The sequence below is a fragment of the Triticum aestivum genome, chromosome 7B, assembly GCF_018294505.1.
Source record: "Triticum aestivum cultivar Chinese Spring chromosome 7B, IWGSC CS RefSeq v2.1, whole genome shotgun sequence".
NCBI classification, from domain to species: domain Eukaryota; kingdom Viridiplantae; phylum Streptophyta; class Magnoliopsida; order Poales; family Poaceae; genus Triticum; species Triticum aestivum.
Window position 1 is genome coordinate 550569749 of NC_057813.1, and position 15680 is coordinate 550585428.

The 15680-nt window shown below is 45.3% G+C and overlaps 1 protein-coding gene across 2 annotated transcripts; it reads left to right on the plus strand.

Annotated features, from left to right (window-relative positions):
* Nucleotides 1–11730: 11730 nt before the first annotated feature.
* Nucleotides 11731–12738, plus strand: LOC123160578 (uncharacterized). 2 transcript variants are annotated; one of them, XM_044578381.1, is made up of 2 exons: nucleotides 11731–11855; nucleotides 12048–12738. In XM_044578381.1, the coding sequence occupies exons 1-2, from the start codon at nucleotides 11841–11843 to the stop codon at nucleotides 12582–12584; spliced, it is 552 nt and encodes a 183-aa protein (XP_044434316.1). In that variant the 5' UTR covers nucleotides 11731–11840; the 3' UTR covers nucleotides 12585–12738. The 2 variants fall into 2 exon arrangements, with proteins under 2 accessions (XP_044434316.1, XP_044434317.1); XM_044578382.1 differs by having other exon boundaries at nucleotides 11733–11855; nucleotides 12051–12738.
* Nucleotides 12739–15680: the final 2942 nt, after the last annotated feature.

A 15680-nucleotide genomic window follows, 5' to 3' on the forward strand; every position in this document is an offset into this window, starting at 1 on the left:
CTAAAAATGATGTTTAGAAGGTGTGTTGATCAGGCTGGTATGGATCCCTGGGAACAGCTAATTACATTGATTAAACAATACCCCTTGTTAGATGACATTGACACACCGATCTGGTCCCTAGAGCCTAATGGTATATACTCAGTGAAATCTTTTTATACACAGATTAACTTTAGTGGGATAGCTTCTGCTATCAGTGAAAAAATGTGGAAGATTCTATGCCCACAGAAAATCCATGCTTTTCTTTGCTTGTGTTCTTATAATAAGATCCTTACTAGGGACAACCTAGCAAAAAGGAGACAAGTGGATGACCCCTCTTGTTTATTTTGTGCAAAAAAATGAATCTGTCCAACATCTTTTAGTTGACTATGTTGTAGCCCATCAAGTGTGGGAGTTCATCTCTGAATTCTTTGAAAATGACAGGATTTCTAGCTTTGAAAATATCTTTGCTTTCTAGCATTCACATAAGAAAAATGCAGTGTTGAATTTGGTGATATCTGCATCCTTGTGGAGCTTGTGGAGACTGAGAAATGAATTATGTTTTCAGGGGCGCAAATGGAGTGATGTGAAATGCATTCTTGCCAAGCAACACTGGAAATGGAAATTTCTCTGCGACGATGCACAAGCAACACTGTTGCGGCGCTGCATCCTCCTGTTGGACAAGGGACGTGGAGAACTACTTCAGATTGCTTGGAGATGAACAAAAGGGGTCAATGAGTAAGGATGAAGACGTGTTCAGTGCACCTGGACGAAGCAAAAAAAGTATATCATATGTGCTCGATCGTTCTTCCTGTTCTCATTGTGCTCTATAATAAAAAGATGGTTATGTAGTAGATCCTCCCTGGTGGTGAGAGAGCTTCCGCTCTCGTTCATGTTGGATGTAGGAGGGTAGTTATACCCTTCAGCCTTAGCTTTGTTTACTGTGTTTTCTGAGTTGTGGTCATCTGAACTTGTTGTAGTGGATGTGTTCTGCGTCATTCTATAAAATGGGGCAGGGGGGAACCCCTTTCGTTCAAAAATGATCAGATATGATGATTTAATGATCAAAAAGCAAAATCGCTCCAAGAATGGCACATAACATGTGAATGAATAAAAATATAGAGCCAACTAAGACAAACTGATAGTTGTTGAAGAAGAAGGTGGGTGCCTTGGGCATTCCCAAACTTAGAAACTTTAGATCTCCTGAATATTTCTTGGGGATGACTTGGGCACCCCCATGCATGAGCGCTTACATTTCCTGATTCCTCTCATATCACTATACCCCCTCGGTTTGTAAAACTTCGTCCACATAAAACTTACATAGAAATCGTGTGATAGGTTAGTATAAATATCATTTAATTCTAAGCATGCCTTGTTGTGAACTGATCATAAAGTTATGATCCACCATTAGCTATGGTATGGCAACACAATTTTAAACTTTCCACATACGAATCTAAGCAACTAAAGACAATTATAACATCAGTTAGTCTAAACATGACAATAAGTAAATATGAACATGCAATCAATACTTTTGTAAATCAAAATTTCAAAGAACTCATAAAGGTGCACTATGTAAAAAATATCATGATATTAGCATGCTCTGTTAATTATCCAAAAAAAACTTTTTATTTCAGCACAGCAACACATACAGTTACAATATTAACTTGCTATTGGAATTTCTGGCATTTTATTCAAGTAAAACTTAAATATATTTCTTGTTACAGAAGGTAAAAACTTTATTGATGGGTTGCCTCCCGGAAGCGCTTTCCTTATAATTATTTAGCTAGGCTTGTAATTTTGATGATGCTCACAAAAAAACACAAATCATAATTATTCTAAAGCACAATGTAGAGCATCGCTCTAGTGTAGAATCAGGCTTTGGAGGCTATTTTCGTACATGGGCTGCCGGCGGTTCCCCATTCCACCTCAAAGCTTGCATTGCTAATGTTGGAAATATGCATAGAGGCAATAATAAATGTATTAATATATTTCCATGTTCATAAATTAAGTTTATATTTATGTGTTATAATTGCATTGGTCGTTCTTGAATATGAGATTCAGAGGAAAACTCAATTGCATCTGTCGAAACATAAACACCAAATGGATTCCTGGTCATGCCTCTAGGACTAGCTCATGTCTTAACGGTGATCTTGTTTTCCTGATCATGTGCATTTTTAACTAACAAGGATGTTATCAATAATGAGAACACATTGTTATCTGAACAATAGCGTTGGATAGACCCAACTTATGAATTACTGTGAAATCACATTGTTATTATGTTGTTGGTATTTTTCATATAATACGTTCTACATAGGTTTACGGGTTCTATTTCTTCTTAGTCAATTACCTATGTAATCTACCTGAGTTTGAAGAACTTCTCCCCTGGCATCTTCTCTGTGATCGAAGACTTTATCGAGTACTTAACATTTCCATTCCATATGCCATGTTTAACATTGCCTTTGCCGCTTCCATACTTAAGCTAGTTTGTCTATTTATTAGACTTTCTTATATGTACTGCTACTTAGCTTTACTTCTATCTATTGAGTTTATGTTTATGTTTGATACGTTTTGGCTTGTTATTGCTCTAAGTTATTGCCAGCACTGCTTAGTTTTACCTCTATTCAGTTCTGATGGTGTTATATGTGCTCTGATTTTCTTCTAAGAACTTGTTTTTTCGAAGGAATTTTCAAATCCCCCCCCCCCCATTATTGTCGATATCTGATCCTACACAAGCCAATATGATCCATGACAATAAAATTCAACAATTCATGCATAGTCTTTTTGCGCACATTGATGATCCCTCCTTGGCATTGACATACATTGGGCTTGTGCAGCCAACATGATCCTCAAATCCTTAGTGAATCTCTATCTATCTATCTATATATGTAAATCTCACTCTCAATGCTCTACATGATTACATCGCCTTCGTTTTCTCAAGCTACATATTCTATCATGCCTTCATATTCTCCATCTCCATCCTCTCCATCACCCTCTCCTTGTCGAATTTCACCCCTCCCTCTTTGGACGTTCAAGTAGAGTGTGTATCTCTCCTCCTTCTTCTCCTTCATGATGTCCTCCTTTTTTAAAAATTCCATATCTTTGTTGGAAAGGAGCTCTGCCCACATGGCCAACATTTTGCTCGTCGCTCCATCATGCGGGATCCTATCTTTCTCCTACTTCTTCCCCCTCGTGCTCCTACTTATCTTTGGCTTGATCCTAAGTCCACTTTTCACTCCACTTATCGCACCCTCTTCATCCAATCCAATAGATTGGTGCGAACTTGAGACAGTTTTTCTCCGAGATGCCCCACCCTTGCGAAGCCATGCCGGAGTCGTCCACGGACACAGGTGCGGCCGAGGATGGTGCTGGTGTGAACAAAACAATGTCCACATCTAGGTCGTGGACTTCCTCCACCGCCATCCAGGCGTGCTGGGGGACACAATGTCATTGCCGGCGAGGCGCTCCGCGTTCACAATGGCGCGGACAGCAGCCCCACGAACTCTACCAATCCAACACATGTGCGGGCACGACGTCTATGAGGAAGGCGGGTAGTGGCTAGGAGAGAGGTGAATGACAGCGCGGGCGCGGGAGGCTAATACGAGAGAGGAGAGGTCGGGCAAGGGGGGCGGTCAATTTGGGAGGGTTAGGGTTGGGGGGCGATGGTTGGGTCAATGTGCTGGACATGTCCAGATCACCTGATCTCCGTCCCACATATGGAGGTTGAGCTTGGAGCGGTCCAGACATATAGGACAAATAGAGACGATCGAAATAGATAGGACCAACGGGGATGGTTGGAGTGGCCAGTTGTTGGGCAGGTATTTTCAGTCCGAACTATCGCCTGGACATATCGGGGAGTTTTGGGGAGTTCCTTTGAGATGCTCTTACCGGGAAAATTCGTTTCTGATCATGAGCACAGCTGAGCCCGTTATCTCATCCACCTGCTGTTCTTGGGATCCTCGTGTTGACCCGTATTCTGGTCAGTAGAATGCTGCGTATTGTAGATGTATTCCAAGATGGGCCCGCCTCATTTATTATGCAACCCAGCAACCCTGTGGCACCGGTACAGGAGGAGGTCAGATGGATCAGCCATTTTTATGGGACTACCTGAGCCGTCCCGGCTTGACGTCCACTCTCCTGCCTCGGCCTCACATTTGGTTGCCAGCAGCTTACGAATTTGAATACATTTGGCGCACACAAGCGATCCAGTGGTCGACAAAACGCAAGAACGCTCGGGGCCAGCATCCAAGCCAATTTCACTGACGCACAGGGACAACACTCCGACCAGTTTTCAGTCATGCTCGGTGACAACTTGAAAAACTATTTGTCATCCAGACATCAGCAGGTGCAAATTGGAAAAAAAATCACATGTCTCAAACGACTTAAAAGGTACAGAAACCAAATATTATAAATCCACACATTTCAGCATAGTTAAAAATATAGCTAGTTTACACTCGGGGAGGAACATGCGTGGGGGTCCATGCATAAATCACACACTAGAAAATCCTCGAAACTTAAAATTCAGAGTTATATACGTGTTTCTCTAAGTTAATAAGAAGCAGCGGTGAACAGCAGCCTGGTGCATGAAGTGCGACGGTGTCTGGCGGTGCCACAATTCTTGCAGGTTGTAGGTTTTGGCACCCCTGTCAGGGCAGGTAGTCTTCCCATGTCCTGGCAATTTGCAAATGCTGCAGAACTTTGTCCTTTTACTCAGTCCTTCATACGGTGCCTTCTTCCTACTGAAGCATGGTCGCCCGGCACCATGTTTCTTGCTCGGAGCAGACTATCCAGCAAGTGCATCCCAGTTACCAGAAAGATTTGTTCACGACCTGATCTGTTTTGAAGTGAGCAAGATGCCGGGACAGGATGTCCCTAGGATCTTTCGTCCATCCCTTGAGGATGTGCCGCTTCAGCATCTCCTTCACGCTAGCATAGTCCATCACCTGAAACATTGGAAATCAAAATATGATTTTTCGCAGATAGAAGAGGAATGAGCAATATTGAGATAAAAAATACCTTCAAAGCATGGTAACAAAGCATCCCCATGAGGGTGAATTGCCCGCATTCACACTCGAACCACTCGCCATTGTCCGACATGGTCACCTCGTAATCAATCACGCTCCACTTCTCGCATTTCTCGACATCGTTGTGTCTTGCAATGTACTTCTTCTTCTCAATTTCCTCGACCTGGTAAGCTCGACCCTCAAAAAGGTTCTCATCAAAAAAATTCAAACATTTTCCTGGTGTAAACCTTATTTGTATGTTGTTCAATGGCAATATTTGTTCTCATGACTGCTCCTCTCTGTATTTCTCACAAAAAGATTCATCATTAGAATTTTTCGACAACGTACACTTGCAGAACAATTACGAAGAGGGCACAAAAAAATCTAAAAGAAATTGCTTACATTTTGTATCCTCTTTACTGGTAGTTCTCATCCGACTCAAGGTCAAATTGCAGCCCCATATACTGTCACACAAACACATGCATCGGGAGTGACCTCTTTGTGAAAGGCACATTCTGAGATGAACCGAAGAAGCTTCCTACTATGTTGTGTAGAAAGGTTCCGGAGTGGCCTCTTTGTGAAAGGCACATTCTAAGATGAACTGAAGAAGCTTCCTACTATGTTGTACACCTTGTTGAGATTCACGTTATTTCCCCTAAGTTGCTTCACTAGATCTTTTGTGTAGACATCTATGTGCTTATGTGATGGACAGTGAACCTTTTCACCACAAATCAATGACAATGAATGGTTATGGCTGACCCTGTGCCCAGCAATGAACCATCCATCGCAGGGCATTCGCACCGGCTGTTTTGCTGCTCAGGCTTCCCCTATAAAAAAGGAATTTACCAGCTGCAGTTAAGGCAGTCGCATAGCCAATGATCAAGCGGATTAAAATAAAATGTAAGTGCTTGCGAGTGTTGTGTTATATGTACTGACCAAACATCCCACACACAATATTCCTGCATACACTCTGTCCGCTCGACATTCAGATGGCTCTTGCCATATCTTATACCAAATTCGAGCTCCCACAAATAATTAAAGGTTGTAGAAATCGTACACTTCCCTGAGAGAGTCAAAACTCATTCCAATTTCTGGAGTGACCACACTGTCTGATGATTTATCAACGTACCTCCTGATTGTTTCTTCCAATGGAGTAACTCCCCCAGGGCATGGTTTTCTGTCAGTAGGTGCACGGCCAACTCTCAACATGCAAGAGAAAAATATCCCAAGTTTTGTAGATGATATCTCAATTTATAGCAACACCTTTTTTTTATCATGGTAAAACCCCATTTTACTGATCAGTGACAGAACCCACCAGAGAACAGTCCATGCTTTTTACAACTACTACCTCCGTACCAAAATATAAGACGTTTTTACAGTTCAAGTTTTGCAGTTCAATTCGAATTGCAAAAACATCTTATATTTTGGTACAGAGGGCTTACATGGCAGGGCATCCAAGGCATTCAAATTCATATCATATTTTTCATATCACAACTCTAGCAGGGCACCCAATTCCATGATTTTGTCTAATGGTTTTTTTACCTACAAAACAGACCAAGCTACCTGTGTCAAACGGTTTAGCATTTAAAATCGCACCAGCAATTCGCTATAAAGTGACTTAAATTAATATTTTGCTGACATTGAGTTTTAAGGGGCTACCAATCGACCCTAGTGAGCACAAATTCAGACATCTCCTAAAATGACAAAGGCATGTAAGTTGCAGAGTCATCTCACCTCGTAGTCCACCCAGGGGCCTCTGGGTTCACTTTCTCGGTGGATTCCACGGACTGTGTCGGAGACTCCTTCCTCTTGCCGCATGTGTCACGTTGGCCAGCAGCGCCGTCGAGGTGCCCCACCACAACAGCACACGAAGAGTCGCCGCCGGGTGTAGCTGGTGGCTAAACCCCCTTAGTACCAAAGGATCTGGCTGATCAATGCCCACAATCACCTCTCTCGGTGGGAACCTGCATCGCGATTGGCAAACAAAGCCCGCCGTCGGCATCAGCGAAGGGCGTAAGCGCAGGGCAAGAAACAACATCAGAGTAGGCCCGAGCAAGTACCTGTCTAACGGATCTGGCAGGAGCTCCAGTCCGTTGTCAGCCATGGTAGGGACTGCTTGAAAGTTGCTCGCCACCGACATGGCTATCAGTGCGCCAGAGAGATCCGGGGGAGGTGAGATCGGGGGGCATGCGGCTTGCGAGGAGGAAAGGCAAAATGAATCGAGTGGGTCAAGATACTTCCAGTTGACCCATGCTAAATCGGGCGCAAAAGCAATTACTGCTCCATTGACGGAATCGTCTTCCAGGGAAATGACGTTTCATCTAACCTGATCCACCGGACAGTTTCCTGGTCTCTACTTATCCGACCACAGTGATTGTGCAGTTTCCATTTTGTGAAAGGACATTCTCGGTTGAACCGAAGAAGCTACCAACTATGTTGTACACCTTGTTTATGTTCACATTGTTCGCCCTTAGCCGCTTCACCAAATCTTTCGTGTAGACATCTATGTGCTTGTGCGATGGCCAATGAACTTTTTCACCACAGGTCAGAGACAATGAATGGTTGTGGCTGGAGCGGTGCTCAGCAATGTACCATCCATTGTCCGCAACTCTAAGCAATCTGATCATTGCAGGACACTCACACCGACAAGATTGGCTATTTTGCTATTCAGGTTTCCCCTGCAAAATGAATTTTTTTCCTCTGTGTCAGGTATATGAATCCAGTCCAAGCAATATGTAAAAAAACTGCCAATTTTTTATATATGGTATTAAGTACTAACTGAGCATCCATAAACGATCTCCTGCATACACTTTGTCCGCCCTACATTCAGACGGCTCTTTCCATATCATATACCGAATCCAAGCTCTCAAGAATACAGGTTATAGAAATAATATGCTTCCCCAAGTGAGTCAAAACTCATTCTAATCTCTGGCTTTACCACATTCTTCAAGGGTTTGTCAACATACCTTCTGATTGTTTCTTCTAATGGAGTCGCTCTGCCTGAACAGGTGCTCTATCCGGAGGGGCGCGACCAACTCTTAACCTGAAATTAAATTCACATTCATTCAGATGATGCAATAATATTTTATTCAACAGCCTGGAGGGCATGTTCTTTCGAGTTTCGTTACAATCGTTCACATGATATGCCCAGAAAACAGTATGTATGCCAATTCCATGCGCAGAAACCATTTGGGAAGCTAAATTGCATGAATGAATGACTGCCACAGCCAAAGGACCAGCTACTTGGCAGTAGTACTAATGCACAGTGGACATCCATCGGAATAGGGAATAGGATGAAAAACAGAACCATATATACAGAGAAGAAAAACACTCAATTATATGTATACCTTCAGGTCCACCCTGGTGCCTCTGAGTTCACCTTCCCGGTGGACTCGGCGGACTGAGTTGGAGACTCCTTCCTCTTGCCGGCAGAATTGTTTTGCTCAGTAGTGCCGCTTAGTTGTCCAAGCACAACCGTGCATGATGACTCGGCGTGTGTCAATGCAGATGGCCAAACAACCATCGAAACGAATGGATATGGCTGCTCAACATCTGCACTTATCTCTCTGTACTGGAATCTGTGGCAAATTCAACAAATCAAAGAGCAGTCACTGACCTTTTTTTTAATTTAAAATAATAGTTTCTGAGATGATGCGACCATTTTTCATACAATAGTGATACCGTGTTTTTTTGTTGCATTTACATATGGATGGCATGCTATGCCCATAGAAGGAGTCAATTGCGAGAAACCACCACATTTGCGGCTAGATTTGTAGGAAACCACTAACTCGTTAATCCGTTGCAGAAAACACCGAAAAATTTGTTAAGTCGTTGCAAAAAGCACTGATAGAATGATTTGGCCCGTTTAATCTCTTTCTTACAAGTGGGGCCAAATTGTAAGGAATTGACTTAGCAAAAAAATAACACATACACCCCTGGATCTAAAAAACAAAAGCAATCAGACCCTCCCCCGTGGAACACCGACACCCTATCCACTACGCGCCGCCGCCGCCGCGGTGCTGCCATCCGCCGCCGCTCTGCTCCGGGCCGGGAGGATGAGGTAGGAGGACGAGCCCAGCTGGTGGAGTTGCAACGCTTCAGAGCAGGAGGACACCGAGGAGCATCGGAGTGTGCGCGCCGAGCCCCTGCCCGTCTCCATCTCCTGGTCCACTCCCTCCGGTGGAAGATGAAGATCCCCGCACACCTCACGGGCGGCACGTGACTGCTTCCCTGCCGCCCGCACCACTTGGCTGCCGGCGCCGGCACAAAGTGGGCAACGCGCGCGTGGTGAGCATCGTCGCTCGACTGATTGAGGGGGAGGAGGGGCGGAGGAAGCGGGAGGCGGCAGCGGTGGTGGCGCTGGAGCGCGTGGCGGGGAGCTCCAAGGCGGAGGAGTGGGGCGGCGGCGGGGTCGTGGTGCAGGAGGGCGACGTGGTGCAGTCGGTCTGCGTCGGGCTGGGCTCCGCCGCAGCTTCGCTGGACGCGCCCTTCAAGGGCGGCCGCGCGAGGCTCCACAAGGCGCTGCACAAGGCGTTCAAGCGCGGGGACACCTCCGTGGAGGTCCGCGTCCCCGGCGGCAAGGACCTGCAGGCCTGCATCCTGCTGCACCCCGGCGGCGCCATCGCCCGGAAGCAGTACGTGCTCGGCTTCGGCGTCGGTGTTCTACGGGGAGGGTCTGATTGCTTTGTTTTTTTAGATCTAGGGGTGTATGTGTTTTTTTTTTGCTAAGTCAATCTGGCCCCACTTGTAAGAAAGAGATTAAACGGGCCAAATCATCCGATCAGTGCTTTTTGCAACGACTTAACAATTTTTCCGGTGTTTTCTGCAACGGAATAACGAGTTGGTGGTTTCCTGCAAACCTAGCCGCAAATGTGGTGGTTTTTTACAATTGACTCCCATAGAAGACTAAGTATTCTAATTTCGCGCATGGTTGGCATGGTCTAACCGGGAAGCATTATATATGCTAATTGTACGCATGGTTTATTAGCCGAATTATAGGCTCAGTTTCAAAAAAAAAAAATCATAGGATCAGCTTGTTGCAGGCTTAGGCAATAAAAAATCAGAACCATGGATCCAGAGGAAAAAACACTCATTGTTATGTATACCTTCTGCTCCAGCTTGGTGCATCTGGGTTCACCATCTCGGTGGAGTCGACGGACTGAGTTGCTGACTGCTTCCTTTTTCGGGCGGATTTGCTCTGCTCAGCTGTGCCGCCAAGTTCTCCCACCAGAACCGTGCCGACGAGTTGGCTCTTGCCGGTGCGGATGGCCTAACATCCATCAAAACTAATGGATTTGGATGCCCATCGCCGGCAGTGACCTCTCTCATTGGGAATCTAAGAAATCTAATACCAGTCAAACATATATTTGTGCTTGGGCGTGTTCGGATCGAATCGAACAGATTTATACAGTTCAGACATTACCGGATCTAGCAGAAATTCGAACCAGTTGTGGCGTAGGCCTGCAAACTCCGCCATGCCATTTGCCGCCGCCATGGTTTCGCTTTCCGCCGTCGAGATAGGGAGGTTGGGGGGAAGGGGAGAAAGGCCCTGTGTATGCAGTCACACTTCGTCCCACCGCTCAACATTGACTAATTGTTGACGGCGCTGTGTACAGCTAGCGAGACGGTGAACATACGATTCTGATCCCACGCACTGCTTTTCGTGACGGAGGCGAGCCACGGCTCGGCTCGTCACCGTCGCCCGCGGGCTGCCGTACGTCACTGTTCACCTGTGTATAACGTCAGACAATCGATTTTCTTACTCCCGTATTATGTAGAACAGTCCCACTGGACCAGATCCCTAGACATGTATCTACGACCAGGATAACATGTTCAGCTGCCACTGCTCTCAGTAACGCCGCTCTCCTTACCTAGTCATTTCTCTTTTTTTCAGAACCAATTAGCTTCTTAGGGGATTTTCGAACTAACTAGTGCATTTTTTAGGGGTGCTAGGGTTTTTTAGCAAACTTGCAAAGCTTTATACGGATGAAAGAAAGGTAACCGAGGTAACATAACCAAGCATGGCGGCCAACACCTAAAGATAAAGCATGCTTTGCAAGATTGTGTGGCTGGACATTTGAGGTTATAAATTCATGACAAAAAATACAAGAAGTAAAAGCAGCAGCCTGAGTTTTTAGGGGCACTAGTGATTTCGTGATATATATCCTTACTATGCGTGGAACATATATTTTGATAGGGTGGCCTCGCACCGTGGCAGCTGGCAAGGCCCCGGCCTCTCGCTCGACGGATTCGCTCACGGCCCAAAGCGTGCGTCCCGGCCGAGGCGGCATCTCGCGCGGCCGTCGTGCTTCAAGGGGATGGCACGGCTGGGCAGCCGTGTGTCGATGTGTGTGTATGTGGTCGATCACATCACATGAGCGAGCGATCCGGGAGAACGGGCCGGGGACTGGTGGCGCCTGTCCCGTAGAGGCTCTACACCGCGCAGCACGAGGCCCCCGGCGCGTACACATCCAGTCCGATCTATCTCATCTCATGTCGCCTCTATGCAGGACATCACCCCGTATCTATGCAGAGCTCCGCTTCACTGAGCTGCCATTGATACACGGCTCGGAGAGGCAGCTGGAGACACTGTATATATAAATTTATAATCCCAACTAAAGTACTCGATCCAAGAAGATCTCGTGATTATTGGTTCATGCGTCCGGAGATCGATCTACTGCCTGCTAGCTGCTTCTAGTTCGTCCTGGTAACATTCGCTGCCCAGTGCCCAAACTGCCCATGCACCTCTATATAAGCACCCTGACCCTCACATACGAAATCCATCCAGCAAAAGCTACTCTTGTGAATCATATACCACTCAGTCACGAAACGTTGGCAGTGCCTTTCCTCCTGCTGTCCTGCACGATGGCGGCGGCTCAGGTTTTTATAGCTACCTGCATCTTCTTGATCAGTCTCTGATATTGTGTTGCATATGTACTAATCAATGAACACACAACTAATGGTGCCATGCATATATACATGAGCTATTTGACTTAGTACGTGGTAGATTATTGTTGGTTTGATGTCGGATGATAGTCACTTTTGTGTCTCACTTTTCGATCGAATGTTCAGCAGGTCATGGCAGCACCCGTTCATGACAATAACAATTGCTCAAAGGAGGAGAAGAACCGTGGCATCACCCAAGACATGCCCTTCACCGAGGCGGAGGAACAAGCTCCTGATGCAAAGGTGCGTGACAACGGCGACTCCAAGGACGAGGAGGTCACGATCGCGGTTGATACCGATGAGGGGCGAGGCTTAGCACAGGAAGTCGAAGCCAAGCTCGTCGTCGAGCCTGCAGAAGGTGGAGCAAAGGAAACCAAGGAAGGAAGGCCCCGCGTGGCGAAGAGGACTGAGAAAGCGGCCGCCAAGGGGGCGGTCGTCCCCGTCGACGACCACACTGATGATGAGGCTGCTGAGCCGAAAGGGGCAAAGAAGGCCCAGAAAGCGGCGGCCAAGTGGGCGGTAGTCCCCATCGACGACGACACTGAAGATGAGGCCGCTGCGCCGGGGGCAGCGCATGTTGCTCCTGAGGAGGCGGCGGAGGCAGCTGGCGAGGAAGCGGGCGAAGGTGGCGCGAAATGTGAGGAGAAGGCTCACGAGGAATAGGGGATGTGTTGTGGTGGTTTGCTTTGTCAGATTCAATAAGGTGGCGATAAGCCGATAAGGTAGTTAATTCGGTCAGGTGTAAGGTTGTAATCGAAGCAATCAGGTGGAGTTGTAGTGTATTGCCTACAATAAAATCGTGTGGTGTTTTCTTCTACAACACACACTGAAAATAGAGAGGCGCAAATGATGTTCTAAAACCATTAAGGACATGTACAATGGTTGATAAAAAAAGTCTTATTTTAAGTCTTGCATGTAATTTAGAGATTAACAAAAAAGGCATGTATGCAATGCGTTATCTTTTAGTCTTATCTTTAATAACTAATAGTTATTCCTAAATATATGGTGAGACATATTGTGCTATGAGATCATCTCTTAAATAAGAAAAGACAAGCATTTTTTTTTATAATTTCTCTCTCCTTCACCTCACCATTTATCCTACGTGACACTCCTAAGATAGCACAATTGTACGTGCCCTAAGATTTCCTTTGGAATTACATATTTTTCTCAAAATCCGAGTAAAAGGTGGTAACCTCAAACTTAAAAATTCAGGAGATTACGCGTTATAAATTTCTGAGTATATATATGTACTAATTCAATCATCTATTTATAAAAACTGTTGAACATATGATGGTTTTATGTGAAGTTGGATCAACATTGGGCATGTCTAATGTCTTGGAGGTAGATAGAGACAGTCGATCGAAATGGGCAGGTTAGAAACAAAGTGGGTGTGGCCAATATTCCCCCATGACCAGAGTGTCCGAAAGAACAATGTTATACTTACCGGATGGGGGCTACGGAATTTTGTTTCCAGGCTAATGTGGAAGAAAACAAGTGGATGGTTGTAATCATGAGGCGGCAGTAGGTTGATTTCGTAACCTCCTTCCGTAAGTCTGGCATTTTTGCATCCAAAAATTGTTGATGTCTCAATATATACTTGAAGATAAAAGCTGTAGAAAAATGAAGGAGGGTGAGAGATGATGAGAACATGATCAAGACTTTGATTATATTGAAGATGAACAATTTGAAGAATTATGTACCATAGATGCGTAAAAGAAGAAAGGAGATACTCATGGCAGCAATAAGAATGTGGAGACAAATTCTGTACCAGGGGATTACATGGGAGACAAATTCGAGCTAGCACCAAGGCAATACAGAATGTGGAGACAAAGCTGATGACAAAAAGGATTTTTAATTTTCCATTCTCTTTCCTCTCCCTCCCTTAGGTGAGAGTCTCCATAGTCTCCTCGGCTCCTCTCCCCTCCTTGGGCGGTCTGGGGTGGGAGAGGAGGTCGGACTACCCATGTACAACATTGATTTAGAAGTAGACTATGGTCTAGGTTGGCCTTAGGGTTGTTTGTTGTTATGTCGGCCAATTGCAGTTGTCTGTTGCTTGCATGCAACACGTGGTGGTGGCCAATTGATACGTCTCCAACGTATTTATAATTTTTTATTGTTCCATGCTATTATATTATCAATCTTGAATGTTTTATATGCATGTATATGCTATTTTATGTGATTTTGGGGACTAACCTATTAACCTAGAGCCCAGTGTCAGTTTCTGTTTTTTTTTCTTGTTTTTAAGTTCTACAGAAAAGGAATACCAAACGGAGTCCAATTGACGTGCCAATTTTTGATGATTTTGTATGGACCAAAAGAAGCCCCGGGAGTAAAATAGTTGGGCCAGAAGAGTTCTGGGCCGTCCACGAGGGTGGAGGGCGCGCCCTACCCCCTGGGCGCGCCCCCTGCCTCGTGGACGACTCGGAGACCCCCCCCCCTGATGTGAGACCGACGCCAAAAATTCCTATAAATACAGAAACCCCCAGAAAGAAACCTAGATCGGGAGTTCCGCCGCCGTAAGCCTCTGTAGCCACCAAAAACCAATCGGGACCCTGTTCCGGCACCCTGGCGGTGGGGGGGATCCATCACCGGTGGCCATATTCGTCATCCCGGCGCTCTCCATGACGAGGAGGGGGTAGTTCACCCTCGGGGCTGAGGGTATGTACTAGTAGCTATGTGTTTGATCTCGCGCGCGTTCTTGATTCGGCACGATCTTGATGTATCACGAGCTTTGCTATTATAGTTGGATCTTATGATGTTTCTCCCCCTCTACTCTCTTGTAATGGATTGAGTTTTCCTTTGAAGTTATCTTATCGGATTGAGTCTTTAAGGATTTGAGAACACTTGATGTATGGCTTGCATGTGCTTATCTGTGGTGACAATGAGATATTCACGTGATCTACTTGATGTATGTTTTGATAATCAACTTGCGGGTTCAGTGACCTTGTGAACTTATGCATAGGGGTTGGCACACGTTTTCGTCTTGACTCTCCGATAGAAACTTTGGGGCACTCTTTGATGTTCTTTGTGTTGGTTGAATAGATGAATCTGAGATTGTGTGATGCATATCGTATAATCATACCCGCGGATACTTGTAGTGTAACGCCCCAAGACCGGAGCTTCAGATGCCTTCCGTGGTTTCCGGGTTTCATCGTGTGTTTTGTTTGGTTTGGTGCATCATGTGCATTGCATCATGTCATCATGCCATCATCTCATAAATCTTTTGTAACTCACCTAAATAAATTGCATGGATCTTCGGTCCATTTAAATCGAGGGAATTCACATGGTGATTCTCTTTATAACATATCCTCCCAATATTAGGGAGCTAAATAAAAATATTCCACTCTTTTGGAATTACCGCAAACACACTTGCAAAATATCCCATGCCGTTGTTATCTCAATTCTTGTTCTCCAACCTTGCCAATAATTATTTCATCATTTTCCGGAGCTCCACCAAAAATCCCAACATTTTTTTTGGAAACCTCTAATTCCTAGTCCTTGCTCAAACCTTTTGAATTAAATTCAAATGACTTTGAATTTAATTCCTGTAATCTTGCCACTCCTATTTTTTTTCATGGACCGTGCACATTTTTGTGAGTCCAAGTAAATTAACCCCTTGCGCATTTTCTTTTCCTAACCCTCTCTTTCTTTTTCTTCTCTCTAATATTTTCTGTTAAAAGGAAATAAGAGAGAGAAGAGAGAGGTAAGCCCAGCCAGGCCTCTGGCCATTTCCTCTCCACTTGGGCTGACCCAACCGGC